This window comes from Podarcis vaucheri (genome assembly GCF_965113315.1).
Source record: "Podarcis vaucheri genome assembly, chromosome: 6".
Classification (NCBI taxonomy): domain Eukaryota; kingdom Metazoa; phylum Chordata; class Lepidosauria; order Squamata; family Lacertidae; genus Podarcis; species Podarcis vaucheri.
In genome coordinates this window covers 83,774,613-83,787,180 of record NC_138764.1, presented here as the reverse complement: position 1 = coordinate 83,787,180, position 12,568 = coordinate 83,774,613, and the positions used below count along the sequence as shown (strand labels likewise).

At 42.8% G+C, this 12,568-nt stretch overlaps 1 protein-coding gene across 2 annotated transcripts in view; it reads right to left on the bottom strand.

Moving 5' to 3' along the window:
* Positions 1–12,568, bottom strand: part of SRC (SRC proto-oncogene, non-receptor tyrosine kinase) — a 95,550-nt gene that overhangs the window by 21,129 nt on the left and 61,853 nt on the right. The window contains exon 5 of one of the 2 annotated variants that reach the window (XM_082226147.1): positions 11,241–11,258. The exons of the other annotated variant lie outside the window; for it this stretch is intronic. Coding sequence (XP_082082273.1) covers positions 11,241–11,258 — 18 coding nt within the window. The remainder of the gene's footprint in view (positions 1–11,240; positions 11,259–12,568) is intronic. 2 annotated transcript variants of the gene reach the window in all.

Sequence of the window (12,568 nt, the reverse complement as noted above, 5' to 3'; positions counted from 1 at the left end):
ATTCTGCAACCCATTCGTGGATGTTGAAACTCAACAAAGAAGTTGGTGGTAACCAACAGGTGTGTGTGTGTGTGTGTGTGTGTGTGTGTACACATGAACATACTTCCTGAACAATCTTGTCCCTCCCCTCGAAGCTAATCAGTAGGTAATCCCTTTGCTTTTCCAAAAGGTGTAAGAGAAAGCAACATTAAATGTACAGAAAATACATACAGTTTATGAAATGTTGTTATTATTTATGTTATTTATGTTAAGGCATTTATATCCCACCTTTCTGAATAAAAATTCTGCCAAGGTGGCTTAAGCATAAATTGATTCAAATTTGGTAGGGCTGCTGGGAGCCAAATCTGATTTGCACTAGAGACGCTTGAGGAATTCAGCCTTTGCGAATTCCTGCACAAATAACTTGGGGTCAATCTGCAGGTTGGAATTTTGCTATTCGTTGTATTTTGCACTTCTCCAAAAGTTGCAACACTGTTCTTGGACATGAAATGTCTCAAAATACACTTTTAAATATCTATATTCTTTCAAAATACATTTACATATGTATTAAAATGCATACTTAAATAAATATTGAGAGGATTTTAAAAAAATAGAAATCAGATTAATGTGGAAATGAATCAGAATGGAATTACAGGTGGAAACCATGCAAAAGGGACACAGACCAAAATAGACAGAAGTGCCCATTCCTAGCTTGCAGAACATGGATTGGCCATCCTGGCTTAGACAAAAAGAAGAGGATGTTGATTAAATAAAAACCTATTCACCCAACAAAAACAGTTTTGCATGATTTATGTGATATATTCCAATCAAACAATGCAGGATTTCTTTGCAGCGAGCTCTTCAACCCATGACTGGAGTGCCGGTAATGAGGATAACTCAAGCAAATAAGGTGGTCTCCATAGCAACTGAACTGTGTCATTATCTGAGATTCCACAGCTGGCACCTTATTAGTTTGGTTAAATGACAAATAACACAAGATCCTTTTAAATAAGGAATTTCCTTACTTAAAAAGGCATGTCAAGTACCCATTGAAAATACCTTTGGAGCCATTTGAATCTGAACCAAATCTGGCTGCTGTATGAAGCATTGGAAGTCCAAGAAAGCAGGGTTGGGAATGGGGAGGAAATAGGCACACAAAAACAAAACAAAACAAAAAAAGAAAAATTGTGATAATAAAAAGGGAACACATAGCTCAAAAGCAAAAGTTTTTTTAAAAAACGCACAGAGTATAAAGCAATACTAGGAACATAACATTAGAGTACATACATGCAGCCCAGGGTTGGTGGTGGGAGAGAATAAGAAATGAAGGAGAAACTATATCCTAGAAAAGGACACAAACATGCTGCATCTGAAGTCGGTAGACAAAATGCTACTTGGTTGGATAAGCTAAACTATGCAGTATAGGTAAGGCAATGCAGTCTGAGGATTATGCAACCTTCTGAGTTGCACAGAACTCCTCCATCAAGCAGAAATGCAAAGGCAAAGAAATGTGAAACACACATTTAACAAACTTAGCTTTAGTCGCTCTCAATAGCTTTAGCCATGGGCATAGCCAAGGGGAGGGAGGGGGAGGCAGCTGCTCCCCAATCAAATAAATAAATAAAAATACTTAACTAACTGACCAATTGTGTTGCAGATAGCTTGGTTCTGCGTCCGTCCGTCCCCAACATTGATTCTGCTTCCCCCTTCCCATCCAACATAAATCCTGGCTATGACCACAGGTTTAGCACAGGCATAATGGGCTGCTCTCTTAACAGTTTGGAGATCAGAAGCCACTTGTGATCTCCTGCCCTCCCCTCACCACAGGCAAATTGCACCCCTCCTACCTAAAATATCAACAGCAACATTAACTAACATTAAGGTATGTGTCTTCCAAGGGTTCAGTCCTCCCTACGAGGCTGAGACCACTTTATAGGGAATTAATAATTTTCTTATTTCACAAGAAGGGGTGGAGTCAATGCACAATTCTACAGCCTGCTCCCAATTTTTTAACCATGGTTGTAAGATTGAGGCCATTATGTCTATTAACCAACTGCTTATTGGAAAAGGATATAGAAGAGATCAGAACCAAGTAAAACATGATGTAAGGAAATGTATCTTACTTTGCAATTCTACTTGCAGCCTAGGATTCGCTGGGCACACATGTTCATACCATGCTGGGTTTTATCCAACTACATTATACTTGCAGTAAGCAAGTATAGAAATCAATGGACCTAAGTAAGTCATATCTGTTCTGAGCAATGGCTACAACCCAGTGACTTCAGAAGCAGCGAGCTCAGGCTCTTACAGAAATTGTAGCTAGCAAGACTTGATTGAGAGGATGTTCAAAGCCACACTCCATCACTCTACCAAATTATGTAAAGCTGCTGTCTCTCCTAGAAGAAACTAAGTCATGCCAAACTGCAGAAGTGCTGAATTCTGAATGGTTTATTGTGGATTTAGGAAAGCAGAATAAGTGCAATACCCACACAGGAATTTAATACACCAAATATGTTCTGGGCCCAGTAGTGTTAGGTAAGAAATCTGAGTCTCTATCTGCATCCCACACAGGACGTAGCACTGTAAATGCAATATATCCTGGGGCAAAGCAGGTCAGAGGGTGAAGAATGCAGGCAGGACTACTCCCCCCCCCCATCCCAATCCCCAGGCCTGCATTCTTCTTTTCTGTGCTAAAATGACTAAGCCCCAAAGCACTCCTGGAATGTCCAGGTGGCTTGGAATGTCTTTATCTTGCAGAATTACACAGAGACTGCCACTGGCAAGGAGGCAGCGGGTGGGAAATAGTTAGTCTAACTCTCCAAAATGCCTGGGAACGGATAAAACTATACTCTCCAGTCAAGTGCCAACCTAATGTTTCTTCCTCCATAGGTTTCTGGATTTTACTGACTCTCCTGTCACGGAGTTAACTTTCTAAACAAAAGGAAAAATCTTCCCCACATCCTGGGAAGGTATAGGAAGGATTATATATAACCTTGAAAACAAGCCACATTATGCATCACCATCAAAAGACAATCAAATGCTATTCCTCACATTCTCTCACAGGTTTTTAAGAAGCACGAAGGAAGCTCCGCAAAGTGAGCAACGTCTGAAACTTGGACACATCATATGACACTGAGTCGGACCACTGACCTATCTAGTAGCCAGCAATTGGGAGCAGCTTTCTCAAGGTCTAGTGAACAACTCCAGAAAAACTAGTTTGGGGGAGCCAAGTGGTGGCAAAGACAATTTTTATGCTAGCTATTTTATCACACTTTAATGGCCACCTGCAGTTCACTCCAGGTTTGTTGTATCTGCAAAGTGATATGCAACTGCCATGAGTTTGCCTGGCATCATCCATACTCAGGGGCATGTGGAATTGTACTGGTGCAGGATCCTTGACACAGTGCTCATGTTTACCTAGTTGAATAGGAACAAATTTCTAGCTTCCAATGTCCGTGTCTGCAGGGACGGTCAACCAGAAACTCATGCAGATTGGAAATTATAAAGGAACCTATCCCCCCCCAATACCTATATATTGGATTAATGCAATTGAAAATCAGACTGTTGAAATCATGGCACCAGCCTGGCCAACACAGGTACCATGAGGAAATGGGACAACAATACTCATTGCAATATGCACAGGTGACATCACCACTTCATTATCATAGGGGGAGGGTGTGTGAAATAGTTCCTCTCCTCTACAAAAACATAAAATTGCCCCACCACAGAAAACAAAATTGGTTCACATGATGACGCCAACCTTAAGCAATAAGGCAGCAGGTGACTGATTAAAGTGTAGCAAATAGTTTAGTGTTTATTATCTCTGTATGGGCTCTTGGATACCCCACAAGGGGAAAAGGGCAGATTTTTGTTTTCAACACTATAAAACACTGTTTGTGTTTTATATATGGGGCTAGCATTTGGTTTTTCTGCCTCTGGCACTAAAAGCCATCTTTTTCATGCAAACACCCTGCCCCACCCACATGTGCAAATGAGTTGGTAAAGCCAGATGTGCATGCCACAGAGAACTGCAAGGATCAATGCACATCAATGCTGTTTTAAATGATTCCCTGCAGAATCATATACCACAGAGTGGTGTACACAGAAGTAACCAACAAGGGGAGCTATTTAAAATGCTGCCTACATAGTGGGTGCACACCAACTTAATGTCTCAGTTCAGCAGGTTGTTTGATGGGAGATTCACAGTACTACGGATAGAAGCACAGTATGTAATCTGTGTATCAGGAAGATACCTCACCATGGAGAAGTTATATAAAACAATGGATTCAAGGTTACATCAATGCCCAAATGTTTGTTTGGGTTGGTAAATCCTGCATGCGATAAACTTTCCCACCTACGTTGGGAGCCTGGGTTGATAGCAGGCTTTTAGACAAGAGGGGTCTTCTAAACCTCAGGCATGTTCCATCAGCACACCTGACACCTGCAGTCCCAACATGAACTGAACAGAAGCTAGTCCCTGGTGCAGATTTATACTAAATGGGGAAAGTGACAATATTCCTCCCCCCAAAAAAAACAGAGACCAAGGGCACATTCTAGCCAGGCAGAAACACTCAATGATCATGCAAAGCAGGAATGGTGAAAGATGGCCTGGGCAAACAGGTGTGTCTGGTGAGGGTTTGTGTCTTGGAGAGGCTCAGACAGATAAGCCTGGGGATTGCATTTTGGCCTTAAGGTTCCCCATCTCTCTGCTACCTGAAGGGTTGGAGGGGAAAACTCCTTATTCCTAGTGATTACATATTTTCTCACAATAGATTACCCAGCTATTGCCCAGAATGCAGACCATTATGTAAAAAGGGGGGGGGGAGCCTTATGTTGATATTGTTTATGTAACTTGTCCAAATTTTATTTGCTGTTAACAAACTGATTTATTAATTGTGACAATGCTTCAGTTTCTGTTTTTTGGCCTTATCGTGCCAGCACACTGAAACTGGATCCATTCCTATGGGAAGGAATACTTGGTTTGGAATGACAGGCAAAATAAGACAGTATGCCAGCCCATTAAAAAGGGCTCCAAGATATCCCCCCCTCCCTCACACACATGGCTGTTACCCAAGAGAATTATTGTAATTGGGGCAGAAGTGGGAAGAATGCCAGAGAACAGTGAGAATGTTATTCACTCAAGAAAGAGGCTGTAAGAGGCAGCCTGAATATTAGAAATGAGTGATGCTCCCTTCTGTGATATTTTCCTGTCCCTGTTTAATTTGCTGTGACCACAAGGGAAAACTGAGCTTTTCGTTCTTAACCCCTGCAATTTCTTCCAAGGCAGTCCTGAGAGAGATCTTCTGAAGATTATAAACTTTTCAGAACAACCTTCCAGACGAGTGAATAACTAAGCAGAGACACAAATTGTGAAGGATAAATCTTCCTGGTTTGGAGCCTGGCAAGACTTGGGTTCAAAGCTCTGTTCAGCCCCTATGAAAAGCGAGCGGCTCTCAACAAGCTGGTCTCTCTCTCTCTCCCTCTCAGCTTAACCTACCTATACGAGAGGCTGCCTCAACCCCTGCCTTCGCAGCTGGGGAATCTTTGCTTGGGATCGATTTTACTGTACACCACTTAAATAAATGGTTTGAAGCGGCCTAAGCATACAGAGTTGTTGGGAGGATAAAAGGGGTAAGATAAAAATAGGAAGATATGCCACATTGCCCTGAGCTGATTGGAGGAAGAGTAAATAAGTGTGGAAGGAGTGGGGGGTTTACGAGGCTACAAAGCAAACCCTTTCAGTGCAAAAACTCTCTCCTCATCACTGGCGACTCCACCTTGGATTCCTCAACACTCCCAGGGGCAGAGCTTTCTCTGAGTGGTGCCTTCCCCAAAGAATGCTCTGCCAACTGAAGTTTATTTATTGTTTCCAGAGGCTAGTAACATGATAACACTGTACATGAAGGGCTATCACAAAGAAGAGAGCAGAGGCTTGTTCTCTGTTGCTTCAGAGGGCAGGAGTAGATCCAGTGGGCTTAAGTTAGAGAGGGGTAGAATTTGACTGAAAAGTAAAGGGAAAGGACAAGCAGTTTGGCAAGGGAACTAATTACCCAGAAGAAGAAGAAGAGTTTGGATTTGATATCCCGCTTTATCACTACCCGAAGGAGTCTCAAAGTGGCTAACATTCTCCTTTCCCTTCCTCCCCCACAACAAACACTCTGTGAGGTGAGTGGGGCTGAGAGACTTCAAAGAAGTGTGACTGGCCCAAGGTCACCCAGCAGCTGCATGTGGAGGAGCGGAGATGCGAACCCGGTTCACCAGATTACGAGACTACCGCTCTTAACCACTACACCACACTGGCTCTCTGTGGGCTCTCCCACGCTGGAGGTCTTCAAGCAGAGCCTGCCAACTGTCTGCTGAAGGTGCTCTAAGGTAGCCTTCGCCAAGCTGGGGTCCTCCAGATGTTTTTGGCTACAACTCCCATCAGCCCCAGCCAGGACTCATAGGCAAAGGGCACAAAGTTGGCTAATACTGCTCTGTCCACCCCTGCATAAAGGAGGGGGTTGACTTGATGGCTTATGAGACTGCCCTGCAGTTCTTGAAGGGAAGGTGGCTTCTGCAAGCAATGCAACTCTTAAGCAGATTCTCCCCTCACCACTGCCTCCCCCGACAGAACCGTAACAGAGGGTGAAGTGTAAAGAATGTGCATTTAGACCCATTCTATCCCTGAAGTGTCCCAGTTAAAAATACAAACATTGGATGTATGGCCATAACCTAGGGTTGCCATATTTCAAAAAGTGAAAATCCGGGTTTCCCCAGACATTCCCCAGGAAATGTCGCTTGGATGCCATTTCCAACAGCCAAATCCCGGCTATGTCTGGGAAATTCGAGACGTATGGCAACTCTACCATAACCCCCACAACTAGGTTTATAGAGCCACACAGGCTAATGAAGTCCAAAAACAGTGAGTTCTGGGCATGTTTGGGGCATGTTTGAATACAAACATTCCTAGGTGCATAGTAGTATATCAGGTGAGTGGAACTAATATCAGGCTGGCCTTGACAGAGGGACAATTTATTATATAGTGGTACCTCTGGATATGAACGGGATCCGTTCCAGAGCCCTGTTCACATTCAGAAGCAAACATATCTAGCGATGGCATGTCTGGGCACGCACGCGTCGCTTTTCGCCGCTTCTGCGCATGTGCGTGATGTCATTTTTGAGCATCTGCACATGCACAAGCGGCAAAACCCGGAAACAACGCACTCCATTACTTCCAGGTTGCCACGGAGCGCAACTCGAATGCACTCAACCTGAAGCACATTCAACCCGAGGTATGTCTGTACTAGATCTGCAGGCTAAAGTCACCAGAAGTATGCTTGGCTAGCTGTTAATATGGCACTATTTCCACATAGTGCACAGCCAGAAAGCATCTAAACGCTGCTATGCAGTGATGCACGACCACTTCTAAAATAACAGGTACTCCTCACCCAGGCTCTGTTTCTTAAACTGTGTAAAACAGAAGGAAGATAATGAGGTGCAAATGAGGAAGAGGAAGCTGCAAAAGGAAAAATCCAAGTAAAAGGAAAGCCCCAAGTTCCCCGTCCTGATTAATGTCACAGGGAAGTACAGCACATGCCAGGAAAATCCATTGTAAGTAGGGAGATCATGCTATCTTCTCATCTTTGGGTGTCGGAATACTAATAACCACTCCCAATCTGGTGACTGCTTCAGAAGTTCCCCAGGGTATATGTGCTTCCCCATCCACTTCAGAGGAAGGACATGCCAGCTCCTATGAAAGGGCTACAGATAGACCTCTCCATTGGAATGAATGGGGAAACCCAGAGTCAACTTCTGTCTGGGTCAATTTAATCCACACACTGCAAATCCATTACTTGGGAAACCTCAATGAATTTTAAGACAGAATGTTTATTAAGATAAAACTTTTTTCCAGAGCCAAGCTGCTAGGTCAAGGCACTGCATCAGGCTGCTTTCTTTCGAAAGACATAAGCAACAAATTGAACGATTAGAACTTCTGAATCTATCTTGTACGGTACTAAGCGATTATCTATGTTCATCTCTCTTTTAAGTAAAGGTATCCACTTCTACTAAAGGCAGTCAAAAATGGCTTCTTCTCCTCTGCATACCTCTGACTCAGGTGGGGCGGGCAACTACAGCCACAGTTATGGAATTATATGGCTGGGTCAGCACAACCTGCCAAATGCAGTGTGTATCTCTCAGAAACTTCCTCCCCTCGCAACATGTTGCTAGGCAGAAGGCCAGGCACCTTAGCTATTCAAAAGATTGCAGTACATTACTGCTACAGTATCTCTGTGAGAAACACGCTCTTATCCTAAACTCCAACAGTGAAGCGATATTGGATATTGTGAAATACATAGCTTGAGACTCATTTCTCCTCTACATGCTTCAGTACAAAGCCTTTAAAAAACCCCACCTCATCTTCCTATGAGGGCCATTCTGTTCTCAGCGTTATTTATACCAGAGGCAGCTGTGAAGCTGCCAGCGTTTACAATATTGTATTTAGTTCATTTGAAGCGAAAGAATGCACACTTGCTTTGTACCTGGAAAGTATGCCAAATAGCCAAAGACCAGAGCTTTCAGTATTCAAAAATGTCTATTTTTGTTTCTGCTGTTTAAAAAATAAGGAAAATATTTAGGTTATAAATACTTACCTGCGGAATTTAAGTTTGGATATCAGCAATACTTACGTTTTTTATAGTGAGAAGTTCAAGGAAGCAAACCTGTTCAAGGATAGTTCTACAACAATGGGCAGGCAAGCGGTTGCCATTTTGGCAGAGCTGGCCAAGACATCATGATAATTTGACCATACCAAGTGGCACTCCTCCTTTTAACACAGTTCACAGTCCACCCAGATGCTATCCAGTGGAAGACTCATTTTTGTGATAGGGAGAGCTAGGCAACAGCACTAATGTGCTTTCGTGCAACTCCTTTTGGCAGGTCTTGGTAGACAGATCCGACTCTCTCACTCTGCCAGCCTAAATGGTGCTTTAAAAGCTGCCATCTGGTTTTGCCACATGGAAGTTCTATTCTTGCAATCTGAATGAAACGACTGATGCCCCACATGCATAAGCTGAACCATTTCTGACCACTGTGCCGAAACAGTAGGAGTGGCTTTAAGCCACCATAACATTGAGGACCTCTATTGGGATACTTCCATTCATAAGCTGCAGGGGTTCATTATATCACCATGTGCAAGCACCTGACTCTATACTGTCTGATGTATCCCTGAAATGTGGAGGCTAGTGGTGGTTGCTCAGTGGTACCAAGAAGAACATTTTCTAAAACTCTGCACACACTCAAACAATTTTTTGCTACTTCATATGTTCAAAGCCTAAGCCCTTGACAATGAAAATAAGTTCCAGCACTCTGACCTGGTCCAAATAAAAGTCCTCAAGTCAGGGCTCCAAAGAAGAAGAACATCATGCAGAGCTTCATTTCCTTTGCACCATCACAGGATTGTTTTAAAAGCCACAAATAGATTATTAAAACATTAATATTGCAATATAAACTTTAGCTCCAAACGTTTACTGGCCTGACCTTGACTAAGAAAACTACTTGCCTTAGAACTTAAGAAACGTTGTAGAGGAAAACAAGGGAGAAGTCAGAACCACTTGTGCAGAGCATATATTTTGGCCGGGCCAAACAGCAAGGTCTCAGGAAAAGCAGCTGTTTAATTTCTAGGGTCTTAAGATTCAACAGGTATATAATGCTTGCTGGCTACCCCTGCATGGGTAAATGTGTTTAGACCAAATATAAAATCCTTCTGCTGCAGCATTTTCTCACCTCCTGTCATGAACTTCACGAATGCATATTGCATTCAGAGGCTAGTAACATGAAGTTGGGTCAGTGAAAAGAATCTCAACAGCAGATGTGCAGAACAGAAAGAGGAATACACCCTTTGTCACCTTCATTTCCCCATGAGATAGAGAGAGAGAGAAAAAAACCTTGCAGACTTATCTGCCTATATCCCATTACAGTTGATTTAAACAGACTAGGTATGTGTAGGATTATAGCCCTAGGCAAGTAAGCAATGAATGGGAGAAGAGATAAATGAAATCATATAAGAGCTGGAATAATAAGCTTAAATGAATGGTGCTTTCACACTCATAATCTTTGCTGGATACAGCCAGTTCAGTTGACAACACAGGCAGTTCCTTCCCTGTAACACCACAATTCAACCAATAGTCCATAGTACACCATTATTTTTCTCAAAGTCATCTGAATCTGAGTTCTTTGGACATCTATAGGGCCACAGGAGTCCCACTCCTCTTCCAGTTCCTCCATGGTTTATTGTGCATTCAACTGGAGTGACATCTACTTGTCTCCTTCCCAAGTTGCATTTGTCCCTCACAGGAAGAATGTCTACCCACATGGTTACAAGCAGAACAATAAGAAGTCTGGGATATACCTACATGATTTTAATGTTCTTCAGAGGAGGCAGAGCCAGCTTTATGTACTCAGTTCTTATTAAAGCATATGCAAACTTTACTCAAGTAAGGCATATGGTGCTACTAGTGGGCCCCATTTCCCCCTATGAATTGAAAATTGCTGATGGTCTTGTTGAACCACTTAACTGTTTTGTTTGCCTGTTGTAGCAATTGTCATCTGCTGTGCAACATGCCGTATGATTTTTAATTGTCTTTTTACTGCTTCTTTTATTTCTTATGTTGTATTTTATCGTATTTATTGAATTTGCATTCCAATGTAAAATGCAATATATTAAAAGAGGCAGTCAAAACGCAATCAAAAATCAAAATCAATATGTAATGTGGACATGTAACAGACCCCCTGAATGAAGCTCATGGACTGCTGGTAGTGCACAGACTGCAGTCTGGAAACCCCTGAGCTACTGGACAACTCATACAAAGGTACTTAATGATGCCTGTTTATGTTGCCCAGAACTCTGATTTTTCTCTTGTTAGAAGGTTGATCACCATGACTAAGAATTTATCTAACTCAGACACCTCTGCTCCCCACATTCCAGTTGGAAACAAAAAATAATAATGCATACATAACACTCCAAAATCTAAAATTCAGTTGAAACAACACCTCTAGAATATATCATCTGCTTGGTTACAAAAGTAAAAATGCTCAAAACCAATGTTAAAACCCCTGAGTCTGCAAATGAGAAGAACCATAAGGACTTTAAACTTAATGCATAACATTGCTCTCCCTCCCAGCCCCAAAGTGCAACCCACCCAATCCTTTCCCCCATAGTTTAGACATCAAAGATCAGGTTAGCTTTTATAGCTTATGCCAATCAAATAGAAGATACACACCTGACATCCACCTTTCTCCTAAATGAAAGCATGAGGAGCAGGATATAAGAGAGAAAGAGACAGGGCTTAGATTAAAAGAAATGCAGTTTTGAGATGCTTTTCAAAATGGGAAAGATGCATACACAAGTGCTAATAGCCATAATACTGTAGTGTTCAAAATGTATTCCCAGGACCTTTGGTGTTCCTAAAAAGCTTATCAGTGGTTCCCCAATAAGAACATATATTGAGGTAGAAAACTAGCCAGTGCCCTGCATGAACTAACCACCTCAAGTTTCTCTGAATACACAGAGGTTTCTTGGTGCACAAATGGATATGGGAATCAATGTAGAAGATTTCTAACTGCCACCCTTTCCAGTGATTCTGTGATAGTAACAGGACAGCCAACAGCTTCTATTCCTCAAGACGAGTTTTTCCACTGAATGTGAAACAGTGAACTTGCAACATTCCATTCGCCAAGCCACAAACATTTCAAGTTATGATTTGAAGAGTGCAGGAACTCAATTCTGCTCACTCTAGAAGACTGCAGTCATCTCTTTAATTGAGGGAACAACTACAGGTGTCAAAATGACTTGTAGCTTTAGGTTGCCTAGGACTTGCCGATCAGAAGGTTGGCGGTTCGAATCCCCGCAACAGGGTGAGCTCCCGTTGCTCGGTCCCTGCTCCTGCCAACCTAGCAGTTCGAAAGCACATCAAAGTGAAAGTAGATAAATAGGTACTGCTCTGGCGGGAAGGTAAACGGTGTTTCCGTGCGCTGCTCTGGTTCGCCAGAAGCGGCTTAGTCATGCTGGCCACATGACCCGAAAGCTGTACACCGGCTCCCTCGGCCAATAAAGCGAGATGAGCGCCGGAACCCCAGAGTTGGCCACGACTGGACCTATTCGTCAGGGGTCCCTTTACCTTTACTTTTACTCCTCTCCATATGAAAACTGCTGTATTGGAACAACCCAAAAGGTCCAGACCTATGTCTCTTAACGGGTTCCACAAGAAAGTTCAGAAGTAATTTATGATGATGAACCATCTCCCACATACTGTTTGTCCCCAGCATCTTGCACCAAGCCACCCATTGCCTGCTACAGGAAAGGGCAGCAGTTTAAATAAACATACCTTTAAAAGGAATAAAATAAAATTAACTAATCACAACCTTTTCTAAAGGTCTCCCATTGTCCTGGGAAACTTTAAGGCAGGAGTGGGAGGACTCCAGAAGGCCAGAGATGCCCAGACAGCCCACAGGGCAGAAGCAATATTTAGACAGCAGAGCAATGAGTGGAAAATGCGTTTGCTGGAAGGAAGCAGGGGGAGGGCCCAACATCTGCTATGAAGAGGCCACT